The following is a 17,582-nucleotide window of genomic DNA, read 5'->3' on the forward strand; positions in this document are numbered from 1 at the left end:
ATTTGCTGTAAAACATTTACAGCATTATCGGCAATCTGACCATCCCTCAGCTTGTTATCAGGCACATCGAAGTCGTACCAAGATGCTCTTTTTGCAGCAGAAGTGTCTGCTTTTCCATGAAAGTAAGGAAGACCCTCCGGGCTCCAGGAATACTTGTCATCATCATTACCGCTTGGTGGTCCTGGATGAAATATCTTGCCCATACCAATAGATATATAACCATTTTCCTTGAAGTATTGAGGGATTGTAGTAGCATTGGTGGCATTAGGTACTGTACGCCAGTACTCATCACCTGATATCTTCCACACATGATTGGTATCTGGCCTGCGTCCTGTGAGCAATGAAGCACGAGATGGTGAACACACTGCTATCTGGCAGTAAGCTCTTTCAAATAACATTGACTTTGAAGCTAGCTCATCAATGTTTGGACTCTTGATAAAATCGACACCATAAGCACCTAGGTCTGGCCTCAAGTCATCAACAGCAAAGAAGAGGACATTCTTCTTGCCACTTGCAGTAAGGAAAAAGACTGCAAAACAAACAAAGACAGCCCAAGAACTCATTGCAGCTTTTAGGATACTAATTTTGTGCTTAGTGTAGAGTAATTTTTACATATATGGTGGGCAAAATCATGCCACATAAAGATATGAATCTTATTAAAGCACTGCATGAATGAATGAATGTCACTAAAGTGAGCTATCCTGCTAACTAAGCACAACTTAATTATGTTTCAGGCTCTGGAGATCTAGACCTTTTCCTAGTCTCTGATAATGTAGCTCCTTCTTCCTTCACATAATCATCTGAAGCAGATGATGGAAGGAATTGACATAGGACAGCACCTTTAACAATGTCTGTTCTTTGTCCTATACAACAAAAGAATTTTTAAAAGCATTTTTATTCTGACTTACTTGCATGTGAGATGACCTGTGCACAGTTCTTAGTAATGGTAGCTTTACAGTGTTCTTCTTTCATGCCAAACAAACAGGATCTGATGATGCCAATATAATATAGTTAAGCTGAGGATCTTTGCAATAGCAATTTTAAAAAATTAATAATGGAAAGGATACAAGTTGATGACATCCAAAGGGCCCCTCAATTCAAGTGGCTAAGTATGAAAATAAAAAAAGGAAACATGGATTAAGCTAACTTACATGTTCTGCCCCACTACTGATGATGATTCCCTAATAAATAGCAAAAAATGAACACTACAACTATCTCCTAACCTTTCCCTTACTGAATGTAGACAATTGGATAATGTTTGAGATTATCTGACGGCAGTGAGAGGAACCTGATTAATGCATGATAGCTTAGCTTGTATTTGTAAGTAAAAGTACTTTTAATAGCTGGAGTATAACAAACCTCGAAACAGGTTCCTCTTCTTAATATCTAATTGATATTCATGATTGTGCATTTAGTCATTCATTTACTTGTGATACTTGCGTGTATTTAAGCGGAAACCCCAATCTCTCTGACCACTCCAGGGATATGATGTCAGTTGTGATGGTAGAAACAATTGACTATACAATGATGATCATGAACATTGAAGTGGAGAATATCATCAATTTCTCTCATCTCTTATTCTTATACTGACTTGAAATGCCTTCTCACTGGTTATATGTAAAGCTGTTATGTCATACTCTTCCAGAGCATTTGATCCCTGCAATTATAATGTATTTTTAATGTGTCGCTTAATGTATTCTTCCAAGTTCTAACTTAGTCACTTTTTTGGCAATTTAAATGCCATTTGGCTTGATTTTTAGTAACTTTAAATAATTCGTAAAAAATCCAATTTCGATCGGGATCAGCTCAAACTTGCTACACAACATAAGAACATCTATATGTATCAAAAAATCTAATTAAATGGAAAATTCTCTCCTTTTCATTTTTGGCGAAACTACGATGTACTAAAATCCATGGTCTGTGACCCCATTTGAAGAAAGTTAATTAGTTAGTGCAAGTAAATGACTTAACTAATAGCTGGTATGGTGCATCATACTAGCATATACTGACCTGTATTACATGAAGAAGATTAGGATTATCAACTTTGATAGTAATGCGTCTCAAAACCTCTAGCTACAACAGAAATGTACTCTACAATACAATGTAACTATATCTCAGGACATACTCCTTCAGGTAGTGTTACAAACTCCTTTAATGCTTTGTCTAGCTCTTCAACACGAGGAATAACAGTCTTCTTGCCCTCAAAGGTCACTTCAACGTCCACAGCAACCCTCTCGTATCCCACTGGAATAAAAAATACATACAAACTATCGATATTGTACTCTCACGCACGTTTAGAAGCAGTTTCAAGTAGATTAGACAATCTAGGACCTCTCGCCAACAATTTAAAATCAGTATAGCAAGGTCTTGGAGGCTTCTCCATGATTACACGTGGGTATAAATCAGGACTCTTCCGCATACTCATTCGCATAACTCAACTTTTAATTGGAAAAGGGTATAGAATTATCATGTGGAGGAATAAATGATTATAAAACATCTTAACAAACTGTGTATGTACAAGAAAATAATTTACATCAATCAATATCATTTCATGCTTCCATTGCTTAATGGGAAAGATTTATCCTCTAAGATATCATTAATCAATACAGAAGAGGAATCATAGCAAGTAATGGACGAAAATACAAGTTGTATTTTTGATCGCAAGCGAGAGAGAATGAAATCGGTTAGCCTCCAGTTACTTTCTTTTCCAAATTTAAAGAAATGCTGACACAATGCATTCACCAAGTGAATGTGATCGTCCTGGAAGAAGAGTGATATGGAAAGAAAAATATAGCAAGTGCTTACTTCACTTTTGAACTTCTTTGCTATACAATATGGCTTTAATTCATTGGCAACTTGTTCACAAATCAGTTTCTTGTAAGATTTCTTCTTATTCTTGTCCTATAAAAATAAATAATTCACATTAGTAAGTAGAGTACATGTACATGTACATCTACATGTACCACAAATAGATTTGCTTGCATACCTCAACTTTGTACCAGTTGGATAATGAGAAGGAAGATACTAGCAGTGCAACACTGGTGGGAGGCCTTGCTGTACGGCTAGTTATGGACAGTGATGGATTGAAGTCTAAGCTCAAACAGTCCTCTACTGCAGCACGTAATGCTGAAATAAAAATAAATCAAAGTTAGCCTTCAGAATGAATGGAATATAGCATAAACACTCACTTGATGGGCAGATAACTTCAAAGTCCAGAGCAGTGAGAGTGTTTTTTGACAAGTGATCATGGAGTATTAGATTAATTTCAAGTGATGTCAATAGACAGGGCAATACGATGGACTGAGGCTTGGAATCAGTTGAATGATACCAGCCAGCAAGGATGGCTGATGATATCAAGTCCTTTGTGTCATCACCTACTGTAGTCTGATTTGAGATCAAGCGAGAAATGACACGACTAAACAAATCGCACGGGAGTGATTGCTTAGCTTTAAAAAGAAAGCCAATAGCTTTAATGACTGGCTCTGATTCTGTCTTATCTGGTTCCTTGAGCCAAGAACTGATTGCATTTATTGTTAGACTACCGAGTCTCTCATGATCCTCAGCCGTTATGGAGTGTAGAGTCTCAAGAAGGCAAGTAAAAGAATCGCTTGTGTCGCCATTTTTGAGAAACTGATCAGCGAGATCCAACAGTAACTCATTCCTTTGCTTCTCTTCTTCTTCATTCTCGTAATGAATAAACTGACAGCCGTTGAGTACTTGCATGACAGCAGACAGCTTATTGACCTACAGTATTATAAACTAATCACACGAACATCACATGACCTTAGGACTAACCTTTAAACAACAAGTAACAGCATTAATAGCCACAGAGCAAGACGAAGGGGCTGGACTCAATAAATGCGGTGGTGACACGCCTACATAATGAACGCCACACAAGTGGAGGGAATGGAGTACATAAAAAGCTTCTTTCCAGGAGTCAGACTGACATAACTGGCAGAGGAGGTACACTCCAATCTGACCGGCAACCCACAAATCATGAGGAGACAATGCTCCAGTATCGTTCGCCTAAAAAAGATAAAACAATAAATTTTTGTGTGAAGTATCAAAGTATATGGAATAATTTAAAACCACAACATACAACAATGATGTGGAAGGCATTAATTGCTTTAATTTACAAAGTACCTTTTTCAATGCCGTTACAAGTTGCTGGAGGGCCTGGAATGGTTTGAGGGGCCCATTCTGTACAGCAGTTAGCGTGGACTGGAGTATTTCAATGGTATAGACTCCATGCAATGGGAGATTAGACAAAATGGCCGCCACAGCACCAAACTGTCCCTGAGACCCACTCTCCTAGGATTAATAAATCATTTAAATATAAGCATATTCTAGTAGACTGTACTTTAATTAGTAAACAGAGGGACGCATTACGAGTAGTATCATCATTCTTAACAGTAGGAGTAGCATTATTCACTGGAGTAGTGCTTTTGTCATTCAGTATAGCACTAGTTGTAGTTGCTTTTGATTTATCATCATCATTGACAGGAGGAGGAGGGTAATTAGGAGAAGAGCTTTCTATGGAGACAGACGGACTGCTACCGACGCCACTTGAACTGGAGATCTATGAAGTATAAGTGATATAATAATAATTTGTAAGAGAGATAATCCCATCCAGAAGAGAGAGAGAAAGAGAGAGAGAGGTTGGCTTAAGCCTGGTCTAAGACAATGTGATACAGAGCTGAGGAAGAGAAAGCAAAAGATCAAAAGAAGATTGAGCAGTTCTGAAACAAAGGATGGTTTTTGATAATGAAAATTAACTTATCATAAAAAGCAGAAATCATAATTATGATTGGTGATTAAGATGAGAAATGGCTGAGGACAGTGTAGCTCAGCTCTGTATTACAAAGTCCCATTCCTCTCTCTCTCTCTCTCTCTTCTTAAATAATTATATTTTAACAAAAACAGTTTTCAATATATATATATAATGCATAACAATACACACAAGAAAAACACACAAAACAATAAGTGTCTCAATAAATTCGCTGCAGAGAGAAAATATATATAAAACAAGAAATATACAAAACACTATCTACAGGCTTACCAGGTTACAATTGTCATCAAACTTCTGCTCATCAACAGTTCTTTCTTTGTCTGGCGGACTAGGCTCAAGGTTTCTTAAACTCCTATAGACAGAGGTAAGTGCTTCGCCGTCCTTGCCCCAAGTTCTCAGCTCAGGCAGAACTGCTTTATAAAAATATGGTTCTAATTGTATCTTACTTGATGAGGCCTACAAAATAGGATTAATTAGAAATCGGAAATACAAAAAATAGACTCCAATTTGAAATTTTTAATTACAATAATTAATATTAAAAGTGTAAAATTGGCACATTATCCTACAAACCTGTTTGATAAGGTTTGCCAATAAATTGTAGCATTTATCGTATTTATTGTGATACGTCAATAGCCACCGGAAACAGCTGGAGGGAGGCTAAAACAATAAAAAAATACAATAAATATACCAAATACAACATGTACATGTAATCTTGCCAGGGAAAACACAACATGTGCCGTATCGCGGGAAATTTCGCGAAGTGCAAAATTTTGGTGATTGGTGGATTTTAATTTTGGCAAATTTGTGGCCATGTGCCATTGAGCATGCATATAATGGCTCAAAATGGAGGATTTTAATTTTGGTGAATGGCTATCAAAACGCCAAATTCGCCAAATTTAATCCCCTCCAAAATTTCCTGCTGTACAGTAACGCCCTACATACACTATGCAACATTTGTTGCAACTTATTTCATGAAACACAGTTTATACAGGAGTCAATGGAGCCTGCAACATGCTGCATGAAATAGGAAACAGTTCTATTTATGCAACATGTTGCAAGCTTCATTGATTCCTGTATAAACTGTGCTGCATGCAACAAGTTGCAACAAAAGTTGCATAGTGTATGTTGGGCTTAATGTTGGTTAGCGTTCGAGTTTTTAGTTTAATTTTAGAATTCGTTTTTTCAACTTGCAAGCTCACAAATAAAAAATGATGTCATAAATTTGTTTTACTTGCCTTCTGATTAGCTTGCAGCAATGCTATCATTATTGAATAGAGATCAGCGGTGAAAACAGGACGAGTGTTAAGCTTCTCGCAAAGTTGAAAGAGATAGGACAGAGGAGGGAGAGGAGAGAGGAAGACTTTGATGATGTCTGATGTCAATTCGACGCAACTTTGATTAAGAAAATAACAGGCCAAGTTGAACTGGGTCTAGAAAAAATACAGAAAGTACAATTTAAAAAAAATAATGAATATCACTATAATAATGATGATTAACATGTTACCATAGGGTGCCTTTTTTTGAGGGCTGTAAATTTCATGAATCTGCCTAATAATCTATTTGTAGATTTAATTTTCGCAAATTTATGCCGTCTGCCATCTTGTACTGTAAAATTTGATTTTCGCGAAAGTATTTTTTTACAAATCTTCAAAAAATCGCAAAATCCATAAAATTTATAGCCCTTAAAAAGGTACCCTACGGTATTCAATAATTTATTTGAATATGGTTATAATATTGCTGTAATCAATGGTTAAAAAATCTTACCTGCTTGCTGACAAACTGCTTCAACTTGCAAGCAGTTTCAAAGAGCCACTGTGACGTTGTGATGTAATCAAATCGAATACTATATGATAGCAACATTTCCCAGTCCTGAAAAAAAAGAATTAATAAACTGCATTTCAATAAACATTAAGCAATTTTTTTATAATTAGAAACACCCATAAATACCTTGTAGTTTTTGTAACAAAATAAAATTTAAGCTTGGCAAGCATGAAGTTTATTAGACGCTTAACACATCAATTTCCATTATAAAATATCCCAGTTGTGCAGCACATTAATTACTTGTATTGAAAAGCATGAGCATTGGTCCAGCGACATCAACTTTATGATCCCCAACAGCCTCTTCATTTCAATAGAGAACAAAGGAGAGGAGGAGGCAGACACAGACGCCCAATTATGCAATACGGTAACAGCTAGCTGTCCAACCACGCCCCCTAAACTAGGGATACTTTTACGAGAAGTCTCAAGGCAGTGCATAGCACCAACAGACTGCCCACACTCCATAAAAACACTGAAAGATAAAAAATATAATGAAAATAATTATTATAAAAATACCGTAGGGCGCCTTTTTTCAAGGGCCTTAAATTTTGCAGATTTCGCAATTTAAAAAAATAGGCGAAAATTTTTCCTGCAAAAATCAAATCAATAGTGTACAAAATAACAGACGGCATGAATTCGCAAAAATTAAATCCGCGAAATCTATAGGCCTAAAAAAGGCACCCTACGGTAGAGCTTCATTTTGGTGATTTTGGTATAAAATGGTAAATTAATTAGCAGCAATTTATGTATGCATAATGGATGTGGATCAATGGCTTGCAGGTTACTAGTAAGCTGCAAAAATAAAAAGTCGAATTAAAGTGCTATACTGTAATAATAAATAATAATAAATTGTATTTTAATTTACCTAATAAGTGATGAGATTGTCTTAGACGAGAGCTCGGAGGTCATTTTGGCATTACACTGAATGATGAATAAAGTGGTAAAAATGTTTTCTAATTAATGTCACACTCACTTTCAACCAACCAAGAAGCTGAGTGGCATTAATCGTTAAGACCTGTCTGTCCAGAGACATCAAAAGATCATCGATATAGCTACAAAATAAATAATAAAATGTAAAAAATCGAAGTTAATTTTAAGAGCAATTTTCGGAAAAATTCATAGGCTATAGCCTTAATTGTTATTTTTAAAATTGGCTTGTTTTAAAAACTGCTCATAACTTGAAAACTATTTGTCAGAAACAGCTCAAACTTTATGTATAGCATAAGAACATTAATATGCATCAGAAAATGTAATAAAAATTAAGGGTGATTTCGGAGCCATTTTTTGGGAAAAACCATGGGTATTTTTCAGAATTTTGACGTTTTTTAAAAATGGCCGTAACTTGAAAAATTGAAGTCGGAATCACCTCAAACTTGCTACATAGCATAAGGACATCAATATGTATCAGAAAATTTAATAAAAATTTGGGGTGATTTCGGAGCCATTTTTTGGAAAAAACCATGGGCTATAGCCTTGGGTATTTTTCAAAATTTTGGTATTTTCTTAAAATGGCTGTAACTTGAAAACTTGAAGTCGGAATCGGCTTAAACTTGCTACACAGCATAAGGACATTAATATGTATCAGAAAATGTAATAAAAATTTGGGGTGATTTCATGCAGAGCCATTTTTTCAAAAAATCTATGGTTGCTTTTTTTAAAATTGGCCTATTTCTTAAAATGGCCTAAGTTACATGTACAGTAAGTTTTGAACTAGGAATATACCTTGTCAAGTCCTTTCCTTGAAAACACTTTGTAGCATCAGCAAACAACCTTGTAATACTGTCAGTGTAACTATATGTATACATACAGAACAGCACTGACATTATATCAATATCATAAATTTTGCAAGGAACAAAACTTTCATTAGTTTAGCTCAAAATAGCTGACTGGTAGGCATAGAACCACAATATCAAAACTCAACAAAGTACATACATGTATAACCCCATCTCCAAGTCATAATGCTAAAATTTCACATCTATAAAAGTTAAAAATCATTCTAAAAGGTTTGTTCCAGCAAGTTTCTGTCCATGACATTTAAAGTGCTATACTGCATGTAATGTACAGAAGATGATGGTGCATGTACAGTATATTAATAACAGTGCCTGCCTTACTGTGGCCCTAGTGCTTTGAGAACAGTTAACAACATTTTCATATGCTCCGGAGAAAACGAAAGACCGAGAGTCAGTGTGCCCTTGTAGTACTGCATAAAACTGTAAACAAACAAACAAACAAACAAACAATAATAACATAAAGAGAATGTCAAAGAGTTAATGATAATATTAGGAATGGCAAAGTACAGGCCTACACATGGAAAGGATATCATAATAGTTAAACGTAGTACATTAAGCTACTCTAAACTTCAATGCATCTAACCTTGAATATCTGTGACAATTAATTTGTGTTTTAAGTATATTGATATGATCAGCTGAACTAACACGTCTCTTTCCTCCCATACTCAAATCATCAAAAACCTTCTCGGCTACGAGGTAAGGTTTTGGTACCAAAGATCCACCCGTTTGAACACTACATATGCTAAGTAGTGGATTTAGGATGCTGGGCTGGAACGAAACAGAGAAATTGTCTCTCAGTGACAAATAAGCTTTTCCTGCTACAGCTAAAGGATGGAAATGTGAAAGAGAGAGAGAGAGGGAGAGGAGAAAAGGATTAGAGAAAAATTAATAAATAACATATTAGCTTAAAATGATTCACAATAACAATTATTGAATTTGCAAAGCGGCAGCTAATAATGTGATAATATGTGCCTATTATGAGGTATAGGAACTCAGTCAACTCACTGAAATTTCTGTCAATGATGGATCGAAATAACCTCAACAGCTGAGTAGAATGTCTCTTGGCAACTGAATTCCGATCAATCCCATTTAAATGAGGACCTTGGAAATATTTTTAAAAATAAAAATAAAATGTACCGATGTTGTGTAGAAAAGATTGAGCAGATTCAGATTAAAACTAGACTTTTTATGAATTGCTAAAATTTCTCAAAAAAATATGCCATGAAATGTGAAAGGCTTTAAAAGCATACGCTTTCTAGCTTACTTAGCTGGCTTTGTGCGAAACCGTGCAATGAAACAGAAAGTTTTTATGATTATCGAGTAATTAAAAATAAAAACTGAAGCCAGCAATGATTAATAATAAAAAATAACACAAAAAACGATATCATCACACGTACATGTACATGTACACTCACACACACATAGTTAGCACAACAACCTCAAGTTGTAAAAAGGAGCAACTCTTATGGTAAAAACAAACAGAAAATGTTGACAAAAACTTTATTAAACTCATGTAGAAACCTATAACCAAGGGAAATGTCATCCACCTCTTCAAACAGACGCCCACCACTGGCCATCATGGGATTAAAAAAAACAATATCATATATGCAGGTATATAAATTAAATATCTCCTCATTACTATTGATGCAATATACGTGAAGTTTCTGTACAGTGGCATATGCTGGTACATGTATATGTACACGCTGACAGATGTGAACATGACCATGTACATGTATCATAAAGGAAGTATGGTTATGTTAATGACACATGGGAGATGCAAGTAATATGTTAAATACATGTACATGTACATGTATGCATGTAGCACTTACAGAATGAAGTGTAGTGAATTGAGTTAATTGATTTACACCACTAAAGGAGGAAAAACAAAATATTAGCTACAGGAAAATAAAAATATTAAGGGATTCACTATGACGCATACATACATGTACTGCACTGTACAAATAAATAGATTTATAATGAATGCAACAATTGTACACTCATATATTACCATATAGCAGGAAATTTTGGAGAGAATTAAATTTGGCGAATTGGCATTTTGACAGCCATTCACCAAAACAAAATCCACCATTTCGAGCCATTATACGCATGCTCAATGGCATGTGGCCACTAATTCGTCAAATTAAAATCCAACAATCATGAAATTTAGCAATTCACCAATTTTTACTCCCTCCAAAATCTCCCGCTATATGGTATAACCAACAATTGTGACGTACATTACACGTGTACAACTACTCACCATATTAGGATCCAGACTGCTAGACATTACAGGACTTACTCCAGAAGGTATAACTCTTGGGGGAGGGGCATAACCAAAACCACGCCCACTGCCATTAACACTGCAATGAGGTACTATATAAGAAGGGGGAGTGGCCTGACGTTGCTGGGCAACCCAGGACGACACTTGCTCCTTTTTAAATTCCTCAACAATACCATTTCCACCTTTATCTCCGAGCCGATCCCAAAGACTAGTTGTGCTAGTCTTGTCAGTAACATTTCCTCTTCCTCGATTTTCTACCTTTACTTCAAGGCGATCCCAAACTCCTCCCACTTTTCTTTCTCCATTATCTCTTTCCGGTTTCTTTCCAAGGCCAAGTCTCTCCCATACTCGGCCTTTTGGTCTTTCTTTTATTTCAGTTTTCAGTGGCGGAGGTGATATTTGTTCAAAAGTGTCTTCGGCTGTTAGCGATATCACGTCGTCGTCATCAACAGCAAAGCAATCATCATTAGCGCTATTAATAGTAATACCATTATTAGTAACATCATTAGTGCTATTAATAGTAACAATGTCAGTGCTATTATTAATAGCATTACTACCCGTTTTGCTACTATTCTTAGTAACACGATCAGTGCTATTAATAGTAACATCATTACACTTTTCGTTGCTATTTTTAGTAACGTCATCACTACTCAATTCAGTAACCCCACCTTTATCTCCATTAGTGGGCGTGGCAATTAATGAAGGCATGGCCCCATATCCGACACATTTGTCAAATTGTTTAATCGGTTCAACCAAACCAAGCGGAGACGAATCCGTCATTTCGGAAGCAAAAGTCACTTTCTTAGACTTGGAAGCCGATCTGGTATTGGGCGTGGTCAAAATAGGCGCGGGAGGAACAGAAACGCCGATCGTGGAATCCTTTGATGTCTTTTCGGAAAGAGGAAGACAAGTAAAGGACAAGACATCTTGTCTCTTTGTCTTCGGAGAAGAAGCTGTAGATTTAATTGTTCTCGAGGAGGATCTGGTAAGTCTCCTTCGAGTAGGTTTACCAGGCTCACTCGCAAGAAAAGAAGAAAAAGGAAGAGGGTTAAGAGTGAGAGGAGTAAAGGGCGGAGTCTGAGGTAGGGAAGAAGGAGGAGGAGAAGTAGCTATAGACAAATCAGTGAGGGCAGACTCTGACATTTTTGATCTTTTATCATTAGAGACCATAGGAGAAAAGATGAGACTGTCCTCACTATTCAAACCTGTAAAGGGAAAATTTACATCTTAATATATAGCACGTGCATAGCTGGCAATTTTGAAGGAGAGGGAGAGAGAGAGAAGCTAGCGAATGTATAAAATTGATAACATATATGTAAAAGCGACCATGCACATTGTTCAATGAATATAGATGTGGTATCAGAATTGAAATAAATTAAGTATTAACATACACAATGTACAGTATACTAGATGCACATTGCACATGCATTCTCATAGTCCCACAGGAAACAATCCCCATTAATTAATAAGTGTCAGGCTATCCTTACAAGGAGAACTGATTGAATAAGGAAGAGAATGAGGTACAGCATAATGAAATACACACTGAAATCAATCGCATTAATAGGAGGAAGTGAATCAAATGTATATATAATATATAAACAAATAAACAAATAAATAAACAAATATTAATAATAATAATAATAATAACAGTTAGATCTAGAGTGAGTTTAGGAGACTTTTGGTCTCTCATATTTGGTCTACGTAGGTCTCCATTTTTTAGTCTCCCATTTTTAGTTTATTTCTAAATATAACAATGATAATGATGTATTAATAGTGCATTTATTCTCTCTCCATTAATTTGCTGTGAGAGACAAAACAAAATTCCCATTAACTAATATTTGATATTCCTCTGTCAATACACAGTAGAGCAACCCACCATCACACCAATGCAATGTGACAGTCTACATGAACTGCGAGCTAACAAAGGGTTAAAGTAAGACTTTAAAAATAATTGAGTGAATCCCCCTCAAAATAATAATATATTTTAGAGACACCATAGAGGTACTGCATTCTTTCAAAATTTTGGGAGAAGAGGAGAGACAAATATAATACTTTTTTTAAGAAAAGGAGGGGGGGTGTAAGTAGAAGGGTAGGTGAAACTAAGTGGCCAATATCTCTTCCTAATTCACTCACTTAACAGAAACTTTGATACATGCACATGTCAGGCCTGGGGTCAATTACAAATAAATGTAATCTATTACTATTACTATAGAGGATATGCGTGCTAAGTATATTCATTGCAAAATAAATGCATTCATTGCATACCGTAATAACTTTCAAGAAAAAAAATTAATTCGTTGGATGTCAGTTTTCCATTGGCAGCAATGGAGAAATGATAGAAAAAGGCTTGGTACCAGGAAACCGCTTTGTATTTCTTGATAGCAATCTTTCAGGTGACTACTAGACCCCATTAGATCTTCAAGATGCTTTCTAAGCTTCCGAAAAAGGCCTCAAGAAGGTAGCAAGGCAAGAAAATGTGTTTTCCCCCATTGAACTCTTAATAAACTTGACGTCCAACATGGCAGCCAATTTACTGTGTGGGTTGGATATACGGTACTTAAAAGTTATGAATATACTTAGCACGCATATCCTCTATTACTTGGTACCCTGTAATCGTTACTATTACAATTACTATTACATATTACTATTACCTCAGGCCTGGCACGTGTATATCATGTTGATCATAAGGTAATGCTGTACTTTAAATATGAATGAAGTGGAACAATGATATAATGGCTATTATAGTGACTCCAGCCAAAACAGTAACAAATAAAAATGTGACATACACCAAAAATACTCACTACGTGACGTAGACCTCCCAAAAATCATTTTTAGAACTATAAATGAATGTAACACCTGCTACTTGCCGGGAGTACAAAAGGCACTTAATTATTATCGGCAAACAGCCGAAACCACAAAGAAGTTAAGTTGACAAGCAGGTAGTGAGGACAGGTCATCTATTGTTAGTGGTGTTTCCTTATATTCAATATTTTATCTGTTGAATAGAATGTGGTCTGTGATATCACCCAGCACTTGATACTAACGCATTAACAATAGAGAGCAAGTGTATACTGCCAAAAGGACCACAAAAGAGGGCTGATAATGAACCATTTCCCTACATTTCACTTAAAACATTTATAAATAAAAATAATAATAATAATAAAGAGATTGAATAAATAAATAACTATAAGTTTTAATTAATCGTGAAAGAATAAATACTCACCGGGAAATAAATACTGACCAACAATAGGTTTACAATTACAGGTACCTTTAGAATCTGTGACAGGTTTCATCACACGCCCCTCTTGTAACACGCTAACAGTACAATCCTTCCCATCTTTACCAGCATAGCAACTCATTAGGAGGTCTATGTCACTCGAAAGAGATTCACTTTTCATTCCAATCGAAAGAGCGTCTGCCAACACGTCTTGAGTGCCAAATGTCGTCGCTTCCATTGCAACATTATCGAGAGAGGGTGTGTCCTTTATTGGGGTGGTGTCAGCTAAAAGATCAATTTCGTGTGAAAAGAGCAGCTCGTCCTCATTAAGAACAAGATCAGTGTCAAGTAACTGATCTATCTCAGCCTCGATACTGTCATTCTTTATATTCTCTGCTGTCTCTTCTTCGTCTGTCACTGCTACAGCTGCAGGTGAGACTTGACAGCTCTCGACCTCGATGGATCTGGTACAAGCAATGTTGTTAGTGTCGGCATAAACAACGACAGTCGTGGTGGTACACTCTAAATAAACAAACAAATAAATAAATAACATGGCCTATATGGAAATAGTTGGTGTGCATGTATTTCAATGATATTACATGTACATACATGTACATGTACATACATGTACATGTACATGCGTACGTTGCACAATTATGTGAAAGAATGGACTTCCATTTGGTGAGAACTGAAATGTGTACTATCAATAATAATAAATGTTAATAAGTAATCTTTGTGCTATGAAATTGGTTTTAATGCTGTCGAAACCAATACAGCTCAAAATTACAAGTTTATTGAGATTGATATACATGTAATTATGGCTTGAAAAAAGGTACGTGTAACATATAAGAGGCTAGAACTTCTCTTATAAACTGCTAATAACGATTATAATTTACATGTACATGTACATAGGGCTGGTAATAATAATTATAAGGTACCTGGTGTGGTTAGGTGGAGCTGTTCCCTCAGTCTTGCCAATGCATTGGAGTTGCTTTCATCATCGCAAATACTATCCTAAATCACACAAATAATAAATAAATAAATAATAAATTAAATTTGATTAGTTACTACAGGGAGAGTAATGAAACACTTCAAAATTCAAAGGGGCTACTTTAAAATTCAAAAGGGGAATATTCAGAGAGGGACACCCAGTCTGACTCCCTGCACACTCAGTTGTGTTTATTTCCGTTTCTAAGACAGAAACCATACTGGAATGGAGTGATGAGACACTATACAAAACATCAACAAGAAGAAGTGTGCATATACAATGTACCACTCAAGAAAAATAAACATTAGAGACATATGTAATTAAGAGTGCATGATACAGGATACATTAACGCAATAATGACAGCCGCTATTATATGAAGTATTTACAAACAAATCGCTAATTATCAACCCACCCACCCACCCAATATTTAAAATACACACACACACACACGTCACATACCTCATCTTCATCATCAATTCTTCTCCTTTTGTAGCCTTTCCTAGTGGACAATTCCTGATCAATAGACTCAGAAGCACTCTCTCTATCTTCTAATAATCCACCAGGAGACGAGTCTCTCAAGACTCTCCTTTTCTTAGTAGATGCGGGAGTCTTGTTAGTCTTCTTTTCCTTCTTGCTGGTCTTCTTCTTTCCGCTTGAAAAAACTGGCGTAGAAAAAGTCGAATCAAAAATCGACTGCTCGAGGCTGCTTTCATTAAACGGTTCATTGCACATGTTAACCGAGAGATTGGTCAAAACACTGCCTGGGTCTTTCAATGGACTATTAATAAGAGGAGTCTCCTTCTTAATGGAGACTTTCGCTTTGCTCAAGGCTTTCGGTAGCTTCTTAAGTGCCCTGGTAGGAGTACACTGCATAGAGGAGTTATTTGAGTTTCGGTTAAGCGGTAGATAGTTGAACATGTACATATCATCGTATAAAGTGTTTGGTTTAATCCTACGACCGGATCTACTGGTAGAGCTACCATAAATGTGACACATTGATATTGGATAAGAGATTATAAACTCGTCATCAGGACTAGAGAAAGAGAGAAAATACATTTAACTAAATACAAAGATTCTATATTGATATGTCATACAGTTAGTTCTGTACTATGAGGTGCATTTTTTATCAAAAAATTGCTAGGAGAGAATTCTTTATTTATATTACATTTTCTGATACATAAACATGTTCTTTTGTTGCATAGAAAGTTTGAGCTGATTTCGGTCAAAATCAATTTTTTACAATTATTACAAAATTGGGCCAAAGTCCCTGTACTATAGTACAGGGTCATCAGCCAAATCTCATCAAAAATGACAAAGAGAGAATTCACCACTTTTATAACTTTTTCTGATACATATACATGTTCTTATATTGTGTAGAAAGTTTGAGCTGATTCTGGTCACAATTGAATTTTTTATAAATTTTTAAAGTTGCTCCAAAAGCCATGTATACATACATGTACAATGTACATGTATGAGTTTAGTACCGTATACTGGGATATTTTCGCGTCACTAAATTTTCGCGAATTTTGCATTTGTAAGATTTCACAAAATAATATTTTCGCGAATAGCCTGTAAACTCCACCACGTGGCAATAGAAATTTAGAATTTCGCGATTTTTATTTTCGCGACAGAGCAAAAAACGTGAAATTCGCGAAAATTTGGCTACTCGAAAATTTCCCAGTATACGGTACTTGTCAGCTCATGAAGCTCATGCTGCTTAGTTCACTTAGCATGCTTTATGGAAACCCTGTGTACTTACCACATGTACGTGTACATGTATATAACACAACATTAATAATTAGAATATAACAGCAACTTAAGTATACTCACCTATTATTAATGAAATCTTTAATGTCAACTTTCTTTATGACAAGCGACATTCTCTTTCCAAGGAGTACCTAATCACAACAAATAATAATAATAATAATAATAATAATTACAATAATAATAAAGTTGGTGTTCATAAAAATAAATATCCGTAATGGAATATAAAATAAACAATGGCTAAACAAAAACACGTCAAAGTAAACAGAAATAAAGCAAAATAATGTTATGTTAAGAAATATAATCAAGTAGAGAAATAACAATTTACAAAACTTTTCCAAGTGACATAATGTACACACACTAAGTACATATGTACACATACATATACATGTATGTACATGCATACATAATTAAAGGTGTAAATGGTATAAATTAATTCTTGTGGGCTCAAATTTTGATGCATCCATACAAACACACATAGGTATGTCATACACACTTTAATGATAATAAAAAACATGTACAGGGATTCTTTACAGGTACATTTATTGTGTAATTACGCCTACTAACGCAAGTGGGTACAAAGAGAGCAGACTAAGATGCTTTATTTTACGAGCACAAACTAAACAAGACACAATTAAATACACACTAGATCCTATCAGAGGTTTATTCTAGAGCGTAGGCGGGACACTATCTAGACAACACAAACACGTGGCGGGAGTTTCTCCCCGTATATCAGGATTTAGGAACTTAAATTAGAGCTTACCTGTGAGATTGTAGATCTTTCTTCTTCCTCTAAAAGCTCCATCTTTAATAGACTTCCCTATTGTAGGTTACTTTCAATAAAAGAACGAGCATAAACCAGTCGTTCTCCTTGCCTGTAATAATGACCACGTGTGTGGCTGGCTGGATCACGTGAGAGAATGAGTATGACTCGTGAT

The 17,582-nt window shown here is 35.7% G+C and overlaps 2 protein-coding genes and 1 pseudogene across 2 annotated transcripts; all 3 read right to left on the minus strand.

The window, feature by feature from the left end:
- LOC100638801 (iduronate 2-sulfatase pseudogene) overlaps positions 1-583 on the minus strand; it is a 3,461-nt pseudogene extending 2,878 nt beyond the window's left edge.
- Positions 584-611: 28 nt separating this feature from the next.
- On the minus strand, positions 612-2,393 carry LOC100633245 (ribonuclease P protein subunit p30-like). The gene is made up of 11 exons (XM_003383849.3): positions 2,293-2,393; positions 2,126-2,244; positions 2,011-2,073; positions 1,592-1,657; positions 1,428-1,517; positions 1,335-1,386; positions 1,224-1,288; positions 1,152-1,181; positions 1,068-1,105; positions 909-988; positions 612-863 (listed from the first exon to the last, which is right to left on the minus strand). The coding sequence occupies exons 1-11, from the start codon at positions 2,381-2,383 to the stop codon at positions 724-726; spliced, it is 834 nt and encodes a 277-aa protein (XP_003383897.1). The 5' UTR covers positions 2,384-2,393; the 3' UTR covers positions 612-723.
- A 27-nt stretch (positions 2,394-2,420) lies between these two features.
- LOC109593764 (uncharacterized) lies at positions 2,421-17,543 on the minus strand. Its single transcript, XM_020008826.1, has 25 exons — positions 17,408-17,543; positions 16,711-16,778; positions 15,340-15,913; positions 14,831-14,906; positions 13,944-14,414; positions 10,655-11,880; positions 10,227-10,266; positions 9,403-9,498; positions 8,981-9,221; positions 8,719-8,817; positions 8,330-8,398; positions 7,581-7,659; positions 7,473-7,528; positions 6,851-7,079; positions 6,554-6,658; positions 6,025-6,219; positions 5,360-5,446; positions 5,060-5,245; positions 4,361-4,579; positions 4,144-4,311; positions 3,796-4,026; positions 3,189-3,744; positions 2,987-3,126; positions 2,806-2,901; positions 2,421-2,760 (listed from the first exon to the last, which is right to left on the minus strand). Exons 1-25 carry the CDS (start codon positions 17,447-17,449, stop codon positions 2,545-2,547), a joined length of 5,565 nt encoding a protein of 1,854 aa, XP_019864385.1. The 5' UTR covers positions 17,450-17,543; the 3' UTR covers positions 2,421-2,544.
- Between the last annotated feature and the right edge of the window lie 39 nt (positions 17,544-17,582).

Source organism: Amphimedon queenslandica, unplaced genomic scaffold (assembly GCF_000090795.2).
Source record: "Amphimedon queenslandica unplaced genomic scaffold, v1.1 AMPQUscaffold_13506, whole genome shotgun sequence".
In the NCBI taxonomy this organism is placed as follows: Eukaryota; Metazoa; Porifera; class Demospongiae; order Haplosclerida; family Niphatidae; genus Amphimedon; species Amphimedon queenslandica.